The sequence below is a fragment of the Arachis ipaensis genome, chromosome B03 (genome assembly GCF_000816755.2).
Source record: "Arachis ipaensis cultivar K30076 chromosome B03, Araip1.1, whole genome shotgun sequence".
In the NCBI taxonomy this organism is placed as follows: domain Eukaryota; kingdom Viridiplantae; phylum Streptophyta; class Magnoliopsida; order Fabales; family Fabaceae; genus Arachis; species Arachis ipaensis.
The window spans coordinates 469,535-482,596 of NC_029787.2; the positions used below are offsets into that span (position 1 = coordinate 469,535).

General features: G+C 37.5%; 1 protein-coding gene across 2 annotated transcripts; it reads left to right on the forward strand.

Annotated features, from left to right (window-relative positions):
- On the forward strand, window positions 7,925-11,806 carry LOC107629462 (glucan endo-1,3-beta-glucosidase 4). Of its 2 annotated transcripts, none has more exons than XM_016332264.2 (6): window positions 7,925-8,077; window positions 8,234-8,376; window positions 9,003-9,139; window positions 9,761-11,008; window positions 11,265-11,292; window positions 11,409-11,806. In XM_016332264.2, the coding sequence occupies exons 3-6, from the start codon at window positions 9,058-9,060 to the stop codon at window positions 11,554-11,556; spliced, it is 1,506 nt and encodes a 501-aa protein (XP_016187750.1). In that variant the 5' UTR covers window positions 7,925-8,077; window positions 8,234-8,376; window positions 9,003-9,057; the 3' UTR covers window positions 11,557-11,806. The 2 variants fall into 2 exon arrangements, with proteins under 2 accessions (XP_016187750.1, XP_016187749.1); XM_016332263.2 differs by having other exon boundaries at window positions 9,016-9,139.

A 13,062-nucleotide genomic window follows, 5' to 3' on the forward strand; every position in this document is an offset into this window, starting at 1 on the left:
TTGTTCTCTTTCTATGATTGTAATCTTTGATTTGTTTGAATCTATATGTCCCATTATTCCTTGTGTTCATGTATTTATATGATTGAGGCCATCATTTCATTAGCTCACTTATCCAAATAGTCCTACCTTTTACTCTCCTTTGTTAGCCAATTTTGAGCCTACGCTTAACCCACTTGTTCTTACTTTAGCACATTACAAGCCTTAAAGCGGAAAACAATGAATGTCCTTTATTTGGATCTTTGATTGGCTTAGGCTAGTGAGTGTGAGTGTCATCCAAGAGTGGAAAAACTTTGGGACATTGGTTGGGATAAAAGGGTGTTTGTATTTTGTATTTTTATATTGGGGAATTGGTACATACTCATGTATTGATTAAATGTATAGACCTTATGCATTGATGTTCTTGTGTATAGTTTGAAAGAAAAAAGAAAAAAAATGAAAAGAAAAAGAAATAAAAGTGAAAAATAAAAAAAGAAAAGAAAAGAAAAAAATGTATGTAGAAAAAGAAAGAAAAAAAAGAAGAGCAATAAAGGGGACAAAATGCCCCAAAATGAAGCTCAATAAGAATCAATGCATAAGACCCGAGATTTAAATACTTCGGTTTATAGATTTTAGGGGTTTGTACTTGTGACAAACAAATTTTGCATGAAAGGATTATTGTTGGTTTAGAGACTATACTTCAACGAGATTTCATTTGTGAAATTCTATACCATAAAAAATCCATTCATCAAAGCGCTACAGTTCCATTGGTTTCCTTTGAATGTATCGAGTGGCATGCCACCGATAGGGTAAGGTGACAGTTCGGTCTCGTTCAGGGAGTACCTAGTCAGGAGCAGAATCTGGATAAGGCGCATGAGGAGGTCCTCACTGGTCCTAAGAATCTGAACTGGGCCACGGCACCGAGTCATTCAATTTGGGTTATGCATTGGACAAACAGGTATCACTACGTTCTTTCTGAGCTTCCCATCCCTTCACAACATCCATTGGATACTTACATGAACTGGTACCGAGCAAAATTTGGGAACTGCTTAGCCTTGTCAAATCTTGTGGGTGAAGAGGATGGGGGTAATGAGGATATGGATGAGGGTAATCAGGATACCGATGAGGGTAGTCAGGATATGAATGAGGACAACGAAGAACAGGAGCCGCATATATCTCCTCCAAATCCGCTTCCACAAGAACAACCTCAGGCCTCGAACCAGTTTGTACCTCATACACAGTTCACGCCATCATTTCCAATGCAGCAACAATATTGGGGTATGTCACAGTTTGAAACAGGCGAAGGAGGTTCTTTTAGCCAGTTGCTTGGGTTCATGGCTGCAGATGCCGCACAATCACAACATGGCCATCAGCCTGAGTTCATGCCAGGCAGGTATTCATTGGATGCGAGATTTCCAGGCCATACCTCTTCCGTTGCTTCCGGGGGGTTCGTATCTGTTGATGACTCAAGTAAGAGTGAGGGTGGACGAGGTGTTCTCAATAGTCAAAATCCTAACCGTTGTAACATGGGACTCATTGAGGAAGACACCAACACACTCTAACAAGAAACCGATGCTTATCTAGTTGACGACCCGGATGACGAGGGCGATGGTGAGGATGATGAGATTGAAGAGTTCGATGAGGATGAAGAATCTCGTAACGATGGTATCGTGTTAACTATTTTGATTTACATAAACGATAATGTTTTTTATTTTTTAATCATACATGGCATCTTTGACTTGGTTATCCTTCTTGGTTTGTGGTAGCTATGTTGGTAATGAATATGTAATGTGCTGCATATACTTGTTTATTCAAAATTGTATACAGGTCAGGCGGACACTCCAGAGGACAACGTCAAAGGTTACAATCTGAGGATTGATCCGCCACGTCAGAGTGCTAATCGCTTCACTCCTTCTGTCTTCAAAAAAGCGGCCAAGAAATGCAAGAACTTTGTGAAGGATGTAAAGTGGGCAATGAGAAAGTAGTTGTGGAGTTATGTTTAGGGTAATTTCTATGTGTTGGACTCTGTATGTGTTGGAGTTTGTATGTGTTGGATTTTGTATTGAGTAATTTCTATATGTTGGACATTATGTATTAATGACTTGGATTATGGTAAGATTATATTGTATGTTTATTATCACCTAGTTGTTATGAACTTTCTGATGTATTAACCATCTGGAGTATGTAATAATGTTTCATAAAATACAAATATATTCATAAAGATATTGATGTATTGATGTATTAACCATCATATTATATAACGCAACAGATATGTGATAATAGTAGATTGTCATAATTTATAAGGTTACATATAGCAGATCATGTTAACTCAGATTGCTCAATCAGGTTATATTATACAAGATCATCTTAAAGCTATAACCTAGGGGGCATCTCTGTTGGTATTTGAACCAGCGGACTGACGGCATCTGCTACGACTATGTCCCTCAGCCCCACATAGTGTACATCGCCTGGGACGACGTAACATCCGGGTGTCCATCTCATTCAAAAAGCGCGTCATCTTGGGGCGACCTTTCGTGACCCGTCTCAGGTACGGATTTGGTATGAACCGAGGTCCGTTATAAGCAGGCCATGTGGCAGGATTACCTAGTGGCCTAAACCTAGCTCGGTACACCCGCCGCACTTGGTCCATCTTATACACATCATGCACATATAGTTGCCAATCCAGTCGCTGGTTGGCACAACATGCGAACACATGTCTGTAGGGGATCCGGTCCACCTGGAACTCACCACAGTCACATCGAAGGCCACGTAGATCAACTGTAAACTCCAGCCCGCTCGGCATCTCACGAACCTCGAATACCTCATTCCGGCGGTCAAAGCAACTAACCTGGATGTTTCCTGATGCAAGTTGGTTTGCATGCAACTTCGATGTCACGATATCAGAAAACACATGGCCAGCATTGATCCGGGCTTCCGCCTCCGCTCTTTTTCAGGTGAACAACTCGTTTAGTCTGTAGAATGTTGCCTTCACAAGAGCAGTGATGGGAAGATTGCGTGCACCCTTCAAAACTGAATTGATGCACTCCACTAGGTTCGTCGTCATGTGACCCCATCGGTACCCACCATCAAAAGCCAACGCGTACTGTTCGCGAAGAATTCGGTTTAACCAGTTTGTGTACGCCTCGCCACGTTCCCGTAACCGCTGGTAACGCACTTCGTACTCCCGCACCGTCCTCGAATATCCTGGTAGGTCACAACGAATAGAAAGAAAAGTAATCGTTCTCAATAGAATTATTTAGGGAAGAATCCGTTAATAATTTAATTAAATCTAATAAATGGTTACCAATGTTGACGACCAATTTTTGGAGGTACGGGGCCTTGAACTTTCTCAGAAAATTTGACTCTATATGCTTGATGCAAAACATATGAAAAGCTCTAGGCGGTGACCAAGCTCCGTTACTGCGCTCCACAGCTGCATTGATGGACTCGTGCCTGTCGGATATTAGACCGACATCATCCCGAGTCACAACATGTTGACGCAGGTTACTAAGAAAAAAATGCCATGCATCAGAAGTCTCTCCCTCCACAATAGCAAACGCAATTGGGATGATATTGTTATTACCATCCTGTGAAACTGCCACAAGCAGACAACCCTTATACTTTCCGTACAAGTGAGTCCCATCCACCTGGACAATTGGCTTACAATGTCTGAATGCCCTTATACAAGGGTAATAACTCCAAAATACACGATGCAGTACCCGAATATCACCCACCAAGTCATCGCCTTGATATGCAGGCATAGTTTCAAAGTGGACAACAGCATGTGGCTCCTTGTGACACATGGCCTCGAACCATATAGGCAACGCCTCATAAGATGCTTCCCAACCTCCAAATATTTTTTCTACTGTCCTTTGCTTAGCCAACCATGCTTTTCGGTAGCTCACGGTGTAGTTGAACTTCGATTGCACTTCTGCAATAACCGATTTTACCTTTAAGGAGGGGTCAGCCTCAACCAGTGGTTTTATTGCTTCTGCAATTGTGACAGAATCCAGTTTCGAATGATCCTGTGAAATGGTGGCCCTGGTACAGGTGTGGCTACCATTATACCTCCTTATAACCCAACAGTACTTCCTGCTAATCAAGCTAACCCTGATAACCCAATCACACCCTGACCCATACTGTGTACACTTGGCATAAAATGTCAATGGCTCAGACTCATACACCCGGTAGTCTACGCTTCGTCGTATCGTATACTCTTTTACCGCCTTAATAACAGCTTCTCTGGAACTGAACTCCATACCAATGGCAAATTCACCGTCTGCGACAATAGGAACTTCTGCTGCGACAGCCACCATTGAAAAAAAAATTCATTAATACACAGGTATTTCATAAGCGATTCTAAAGGTAAATCAAATTTCACTGCAACCAGTATGCTATAACTCCAGACTTTGCAACATGTTATTATGTCACTCTAAAGAAAATAAGAACATAAGCAGCAAATGTAAAAACTAGAGCAGACCGGCCGGTTCAACCGTCAAAGTAAGACCGGTCCGGTTCAAAGAGATTGCACCGTACATTGGGTCGAACCTGTGCAAATAATAATGTCCACAAACTCACGCATTTTGTAATAACCATATTAGAGAGAATTTAAATATTATATTCTAATAAATACTAGTAGCATATAGCAGTTAAAAAAAAATATTTTCTATTAGTGGTAAATATTTTATTAACCCGGTTCCATCCTAACAACTACTACATTCAGCGCATGACTAACTAATGGTAAATAAAAAGTGAATTATTCATAACTCAATCAATGTCTAACTAAAAAAATCCTAATACCACGGTTACTTTACCTGCAGTCATATATTCCGGATATTTCGGAACATGCATGGCTTCCAAGTCCAACACTCGCATGAATGATGGCTCCTCAAACGGCACTTCGTTTGCGAGTGCATTTGCCACTTCTGTCACATCTGGGGCCATGGTTCCGTCACCTTGATCTTCATCTCCATCTGGACCAGCAAATTCGTAGTTGCTTTCGAACTCTTCTTCACTGTCACTATTATATTCTTCCCATAGAATATTCCGGTCAGCCTCAGATTGTTCAAACTCAACATACAACTCGATGAATGAGGTCTGACACCGATTTTCAATATACATTGAAAACATTTCCTGCATGCTCGCTTCATCCGTCACATATTTTCGTTTGATACTGGATGAATCCACCAAACACCGGTACAGGATATCTGTATAGGATACATGATATCTTTCTTGCCCGCTCAGAATTAATCTTTTCACAGATTACACATTTGAGTTCTTCAAATGAGATAATAAAAGGAATAACAAGATCTAATGGGTTTTCACAAATAAATTTTACTCCTTCACTCGTTTGTAACAAAATCTGACCAAAATAATATATTTTTAGCAATACTCTGTCACTCATTTTTTTCACTCAACAAAAAAAAGCATAAGCTTAGCCTTACCAACTACACCTTCAAACTCAAAACTAAGAACCCAGATGGAAGAAGAGAGGAAGCAGCCGCTAACAATGAAGAAGGCGGAAGTGAGCTCCCACCACTAACTCTTCACTCTTTTATATCAGCATGGTTAAGGAACTCGCACCCTTCGACTAGGTTAACTGAACAAAAAAAAAATGGAAACGAACTCGGACCATCCGAGTATTCTTACCCCTTCCACAAAACGGAGGGTCCATGTTCAGTGTGCGTCAACTAGAACTATCCATGAAGAACACGGACGGTGCGATATGTGAACAAATTCCCTACTGAAGAAATCGTAGGGTACGATTTCAATACCCAAAATTTTTCCACTCCACCACAAAACGGACCGTGCGATTTGTTGCAAAAAATTTTAATCCAAAGAACTCGCACGGTCCGAGTTCCTCACGACCAAACTGTCCCACATATCTGTGAAGTCCCCCATATCTCCATATTTCACGCATAGCACACACATGGCCTCCATTTCTATAAAATTGAGCCAGAATAATGCTCTAAGTTCAATAAAATTAGTATAACTTAATTGACATTCACATGCTATTATTTTTAACTACTTTTTTACTAAACATGTCATTATATGTAATTATCTTTTGATGGCTTCTTTCTTTGTGAATTTTGTTTTTTTTTTTAATTTATTTTCTTCTTTTTTCTATCCATGATGCTACTTCTTCTTCTTCTCTTTTTTTTTCTCCATCTTTCTCTTTTATTGTTGTCATTGTCACCACCACCACGCTATCACCTCCATCTCCTTCTCCTCCTCTTTCTTTTCTCACTTGATTTTCTTCGTCCTCCTTTCTTTTCCACATCCTCCTCCATAATCATTATTATTATCATCGTTATTGTTATTGTCATCATCGTCGTCTTCTTCTAATATGTATAATAGTTCAAATTTAGAATGCACCAAAATTTTTTAATAACGATGACACACAAACAAACTCAGAAATTAAATCCATAATGCACCAAAATTAAATCCAAAATGCACCGAAATTACTAAATGATAACTCAAAACTCTTCCTTCTCTTCCTCATATTTTTTCTCATATTTCTCCTTCATTATCGTTGTTGTCACCACCACCTCTATCTGCTCCTCCTCCTCCTCCTCCTCATTTGAATTTCTTCGATCTCCTCCTCCTCCTCCATCATCATTATTATCATCGTTATTGTTGTCTTCTTTTTATATGTATAATAGTTCAAATCCAGAGTGCACCGAAATTTCTTAATAATGACGATACACAAACAAACTCGGTTTAAAACAAGTTAAGACTATAATGCACCGAAATTCAAATCCAGAATGCACCGAACTCAAAACTCCTCCTATTTCTTCTTCATCATTATCATAATCTTTTTCTTCTTTTCTTGTTCATCATCTTCTTATTTTACCTTCTCATTATTTTTCTGGTTTTATTCTTTTAACAAAAATAAAAATAAAAAAATCAAATAAAGAAGAAGAAGAAACTCATAATGCTGCAAAATCACTATGAAGAGAAGGAGGAAAAAAATGCAGCAACAACAACAGCAATTAAAGAACGACAATGAGAAGAAAACACGCGAAGAAGAAGAAGAGGAAACGCGAAAAAGAAGGAGGAGGAGGAGGAGAGGAAAGCGGAAACATTCACCTAGTTGGAGTATTTATTCATACTCTTACTAATAAAAGTAATTTTTATTGAATGTGAACTAATTTGGTTGAACTTGATTGCCAAAAAGACTAACTTGATTGAACTTTTCCAGCAAATGCAACGTCGTATTTCAACATTCAAGCTTGGCCTATTTTGGGGTTTGTTGCGGCTGAGCAATTAGGCCATGTGGTAGTGCAGTAGCTGCCAGCGCCGCTGCCTAGTTATTGTTCTTCTAATGGTTCTGCTAACTCTTGTTATACTCTTGTTCTAGATTGAACTTTGGAACTAGTATAGGGAGGAAGAAAGATAGTAATAATCACGGTGATGATCACAGTGATGATAGTAGTTAGGCATGAGAAATGTGGTAAGATTTGAAATGAGAAGAGTAATGATGGAAAATAAAATTAAAAGTAAGAGTTAAGTTATATTAGAGAATAATTTAAAAATTTTATTTAATTTTTTAAGATTTGAATAATTTTATCTGTAAAAATCTATTTTTTACAAGTATAAAATTAATTTTAATTTTTTATAATTAATTTTATTAATATTTAAATTTTTGATAAACGGACAAATTTGGTTGTCAACCAAATTAAGTGAGTTGGACATCAACAAAAATAATTCCCATCACTTTTATACACTCACTCACCTAAATTTTATTGTTAAATTTAGTTAGACTTAATTCACATAATATATGTATTCAATAGCATTTCTCTAAAATATAATAATTTCAAAATGATGAGAAGGGAAGAGGAAGACAGAAGAGGCTAGAGAAGCCTAAATAAACGGCAGTGATGTTGAGCTGTTGTTGTTTTTGTCGTTTAGCTGTGCACTTAATACCTCTTCACTCTCTTCACTCTTCACTAATGCGAACGATACTTCACTGTCTTCACTCTCTTCATTCTCGTAAACACTTCACTCACTCTTCAACACAACACACTCTCCATCATCATCACATTCACATTTCAATCACTAACTCTTCTCCTACTACCTACCAAAGTGTGAAAACCTTGCGGTATGTGTTCGTGTGTCTCTATGTTTTCCCTTTCCTTTTTTTATTTTAAACAAAAATTGTGCGTGTGTTGGGAAATGTGAACTTGAATCTTCCATTATGGCTACTACTTTTTAACCATGTGGGTTTTGAAATTTGAATGGAATTGAATTGCTGCAGGGGTTTTCTTCTTCTGCCGCCGCTGCTGGGTGGCTTCTCTGTTCTGCTTCAACTCTCCAAGTCATCAATCACTCACTTACCTGAGCGAGAAGAGGAGCTACTCAACAACACTAACTCTTACAGGGTTTCTATATTTAGATCAGGTTTTCTTTACATTTTTATACATGTAGCTTCATTTAGTCATTTATTGCATTTTTCTTTTAGCAACTCCTGCATGCTTCTTTTCGTTTCATGGTAAAATGTAAACCCTTTTTTTTGGTATGAAGCTAGGCCCCCATTGCTCTTCGTTTTCTTTTTTACCTTTCTTGATAAAATTTGCTATAACATAAAAATGGTTATGGAGAAGAACAAAGTCCAGATGCAGATAATGAAGAGGCACCACATGACTTAATTAAACTTCCTGAGTGGCTGTGCCCATAAGAATTCTAGAGGAACAAACTCTGAGGTTATTGAATTTGTTGTAGAAATGTGAACTATGAATTAAGTACTTTTTGTAAGTTATGCTGGGCTGTAATCTGAATGGCAATGCATAGTTTAGTTTGATGCCTGACAGTTCTAAGGAAATGCTAGATGTTACAAATGTTGTTGCATGGAAATAATATACCATGAGAGAAATTGTTTCTCATGGTCCATGAATAATGTTGATAGAGGTCCACTAAGAGAAGTTGAGACTTAAACAAAATAGCAAATAGTATAACATTTTTCAGAATTTATAGAAATATTTTTTATGCGATATGTTGTATATCACATGTTTTATTATTTGCTGAAGTCTGGTTGTGCAGGCTTTGATTGGCAGTAATTTTGGGTTGAACTTGCCGGCTGAGATGATATTGGATGTGATGAATCTTAAAAAATGTCTCACAAATGTCTTTCTGCTCACACTAGCTATGCTAACCACTGCATCAGGTAATTTATAATCATACATCTCTGTTTTTTTTAGCGATCTCACTTTGGAAAATGTCCAAGATATTATTATCATGTTGATCCAAACCAGGCTTTGAATCAATACTCAACACCAAATGGTTCGTATCTGCAGCCTAAACAATAAGCATGCCTTCTTACAGACTTAAAACTCTTCCCCTTTACAAAATAATTAGTCTTAAAATGAAATTTATCATGGCATTGGCTGTGAGACTGGATTTTATATCAATTCTATGGCATTCCCAAGATAAGTCCTGCCAATATACTAAGCTTGCTTCTTAGGGGATTCTGTCCATATACTTTTAACGGTATCATTCATAATCTAAGCTTGGTCTTGTTCATCAATTGGGTGTTAGAGGAATAGGGGCTCTGAAGAGGACCAAAGGGGGATACTTTTTAAATGATTGCAACCTACTTTTGTTACCGGTACATCTCCTTGTCTATTAGGATTCTAACTGTGAAATCATTAACCCTGCAAGCTGAATGCTGAGTCTCTTATGTTTGCTTGTTTGTTTATTGAACATAAAATATGGGGGTGTTTTCCTGTACTGTATGATATGGAATTGTTACAATCAGTTGTTGATTTGGATCAACTGGAACTTATAGGTGGATTTGTTGGCGTAAACATTGGAACTGATGTTTCTGACCTGCTGGCTGCTTCAAATGTTGTTGCGATACTAAAGGCCCATCAAATTACTCATGTTCGTCTATATGATGCCGACACTCACTTACTACAAGCCCTTTCAAACACTAGTATTGAAGTAATTGTTGGTGTCACCAATGAGGAGGTACTAAGAATAGGAGAATCTCCATCAGCAGCTGCAGCCTGGATTAATAAAAATGTACTTGCTTATGTGCCTTCAACTAATATCACAGCAGTAGCAGTTGGCAGTGAGGTTCTTTCGACAATCCCGAATGTTGCCCCGGTTCTGGTTCCTGCCATGAATTCTCTTCACAAAGCCCTGGTTGCTGCAAACCTCAACTTTCGGGTCAAAGTCTCAACACCACACTCTATGGATATTATCCCCAAGCCTTTTCCTCCTTCTACTGCCACCTTTAACTCTTCATGGAACTCTACAATGGTCCAACTGCTTCAGTTTTTGAAGAACACAAATTCCTCTTTCATGTTAAATGCCTACCCTTATTATGGATACACTAAAGGAGACGGCATTTTCCCGATTGAATATGCTCTTTTCAAACCCCTTCCTTCGGTGAAGCAAATTGTTGACCCAAACACTCTATTCCACTATAACAGCATGTTTGATGCTATGGTGGACGCTGCCTATTATTCTATAGATGCCTTAGATTTCAGTGATATACCTGTTGTTGTGACTGAGACTGGCTGGCCATCGTTGGGTGGATCAAATGAACCAGATGCTACTGTAGGAAATGCTGAGACATACAACAATAACCTGATTCGGCGAGTCCTGAATGATTCAGGGCCCCCTAGTCAGGTGAACATGCCTATAAGTGCATACATATATGAACTATTTAATGAAGACAAGAGGAATGGACCAATATCAGAAAAAAATTGGGGAATCTTTTATTCTAATGGTAGTGCTATTTATCCGTTGAGTTTAAGTACTTCTGGCCAGATTAATGGAACATCTGCATCAGTTTTTTGTGTGGCAAAAGATGGTGCAGACAGTGATAAGTTGCAAGCTGGCCTGAACTATGCTTGTGGACAAGGTGGAGCAAACTGTGCCGCTATTCAACAAGGGCAGCCATGCTATCTCCCAAATAATGTGAAAAGCCACGCCTCTTTTGCTTTTAATGATTATTATCAGAAAACTCATAGTACTGGAGGAACATGCGACTTTGATGGAACTGCTACAATTACTACAAGGGATCCTAGTAAGTTGATATATTTTTGTTTCTATTTTAACTCTAATCTTTTGGTATCGTACACTTTTATCACTTCCGAGTTCTTTCCTTGGATTTGCGCACATTGTTATTTTCAAATTGCATGCTTACTAAGATGCCATGGAATTTGTATCATTTTATGTTTACTATATACCATGGACAGCATGTTGAATTTAGTGTCCTGGTTCCTATTAGCTTATTCCTTAGAAAGTTACCTAAGCAATTAATTCATTGTAATCCATTGCAGGTTATGGATCCTGTATATACACTGGAAGGTATAAAATCTTAATCCATGCACATCCATGCTTCAGTTTATTTGATTTAAGAATAATTGTTACCCTTTTTTAAAGAAATCTTATATCTGATTTTGGGCATTGAATCTTGATGGCAGTTCTAACTCGAGTGGTGGTGGAATGAGTTTGGCTCCGACGGCACTTGGACCTTCAAGCCCCTCGAAAGCATCTTCGAACATGCAAATGTGTAGTCTTCAGTATTTGATATCCGTTGTGGGGGCATTTTTGGCTCTGGTGATGTTATGACCGAAAGGATCGTGGAATCATAGTTGTCATTGATTTTGTTTCTAACATCACATTGATCCATTTTATTTATTTCTACATATCTGTATTTCACCTTGTGCATTTGGGTATCATTTGTAATTTATCTCTTTATGATAGGTAGTTGCTTCAAATAGGAACAACACGGTACCTCAAAAGTGATTGATGACATTATTTTGAGTTTTGACCATGCAAAATCATAGGAAATTTTTATAATGGTCTCTGAGAATCATGCGATTATCTGTTTTGGTTTCCGAAATTTAAAATTACCTATAGTGGTCTTCCAGATTTAGGTTCGGACACCATTGTAGTCCCTCAACCTTTTTTGGCGATGACTGGACAAACGAAGTGTTGAAGTGGCACCCTTCCTGCCTCGCTGGACGCTGCAACAGCTAGTTGACATGACCAGGAATGTATTTGTACCCAATTTGGTCTTTAAAATCCTAATTTTCTCTCATTATTTGTTTGACTTTGATTCTTCTTCAACCTCTGTTCTCCTTGTCTTCTTATTCCCCTTTATCTTCATTAATTATTTCTTTACCAAACTTTTCCTTTATCATCAGTTTACAAGTGGCTCTTATATGTTTGGCACTTTGGCTATGAAATTGGCACTTATATCTATATCATCATTGTCATTGTTCTTGTTCAAACCCTCATCCAAAGAGTCATTGATAGCTTCAAACTTTTGAAGAGTAAAAGACTCTTCTTACTCAATCACTTGTATCACTTCATCTGGTGTTGCACCATATCTTGGCAATCCAATTTTGCTTCTTCAATGAAAGACCTTTCTGACTCGAGTGCATATAGTTAAAACAGGAATAATGGCATGATTTTTCTAACTATATAGTTAAAGAATATATGATCAATTTAAACTTAAATAACTATTATAAATTAAAAGATTTAAAGGTTAAAAGATAAATATGTATATATATTGGTGGAAACTCATGCTTTCACATGAAATTGATAGTTTTTCATGTGATAGTTGAGAACCGTTAAATGAAAATTTAGTCAAATCAGTTAAATTATCTAACGACTCTCAATTATCAACTTCACGTAAAGTCGACTGCACCTGAGTTTTCACCATATATATTATTAGATTTTATTTATTTTTTAATTAATATTAAACTAATCAAATAATTGAATTGGTTTGATTCCGCAATCTTAAAATCGATAACCGAACCAATTAAGGTCAGATTTGATCGAATCTCATCCAAATGTATTTGATTACCCATCGGATCCAAAACCAATATAATTAGGTCGGGTCAGTTTGGACAGGTGGTCGAGTTACCTGTATCCTGTGAACACCCTAACTAAAATGATTAGTTCAATAACCCATTATTGTACAATTAAACTCACTAATGTCGAAAGAAAATGAAAATTTAGGTGTAGTTAATTTCATGTAAAGTTGATAATTAAAAATCGTTAGATGATAATTTAATTAAATTTATTAAATTATTTAATAATTTTTAACTATAATTTTCACATAAAATT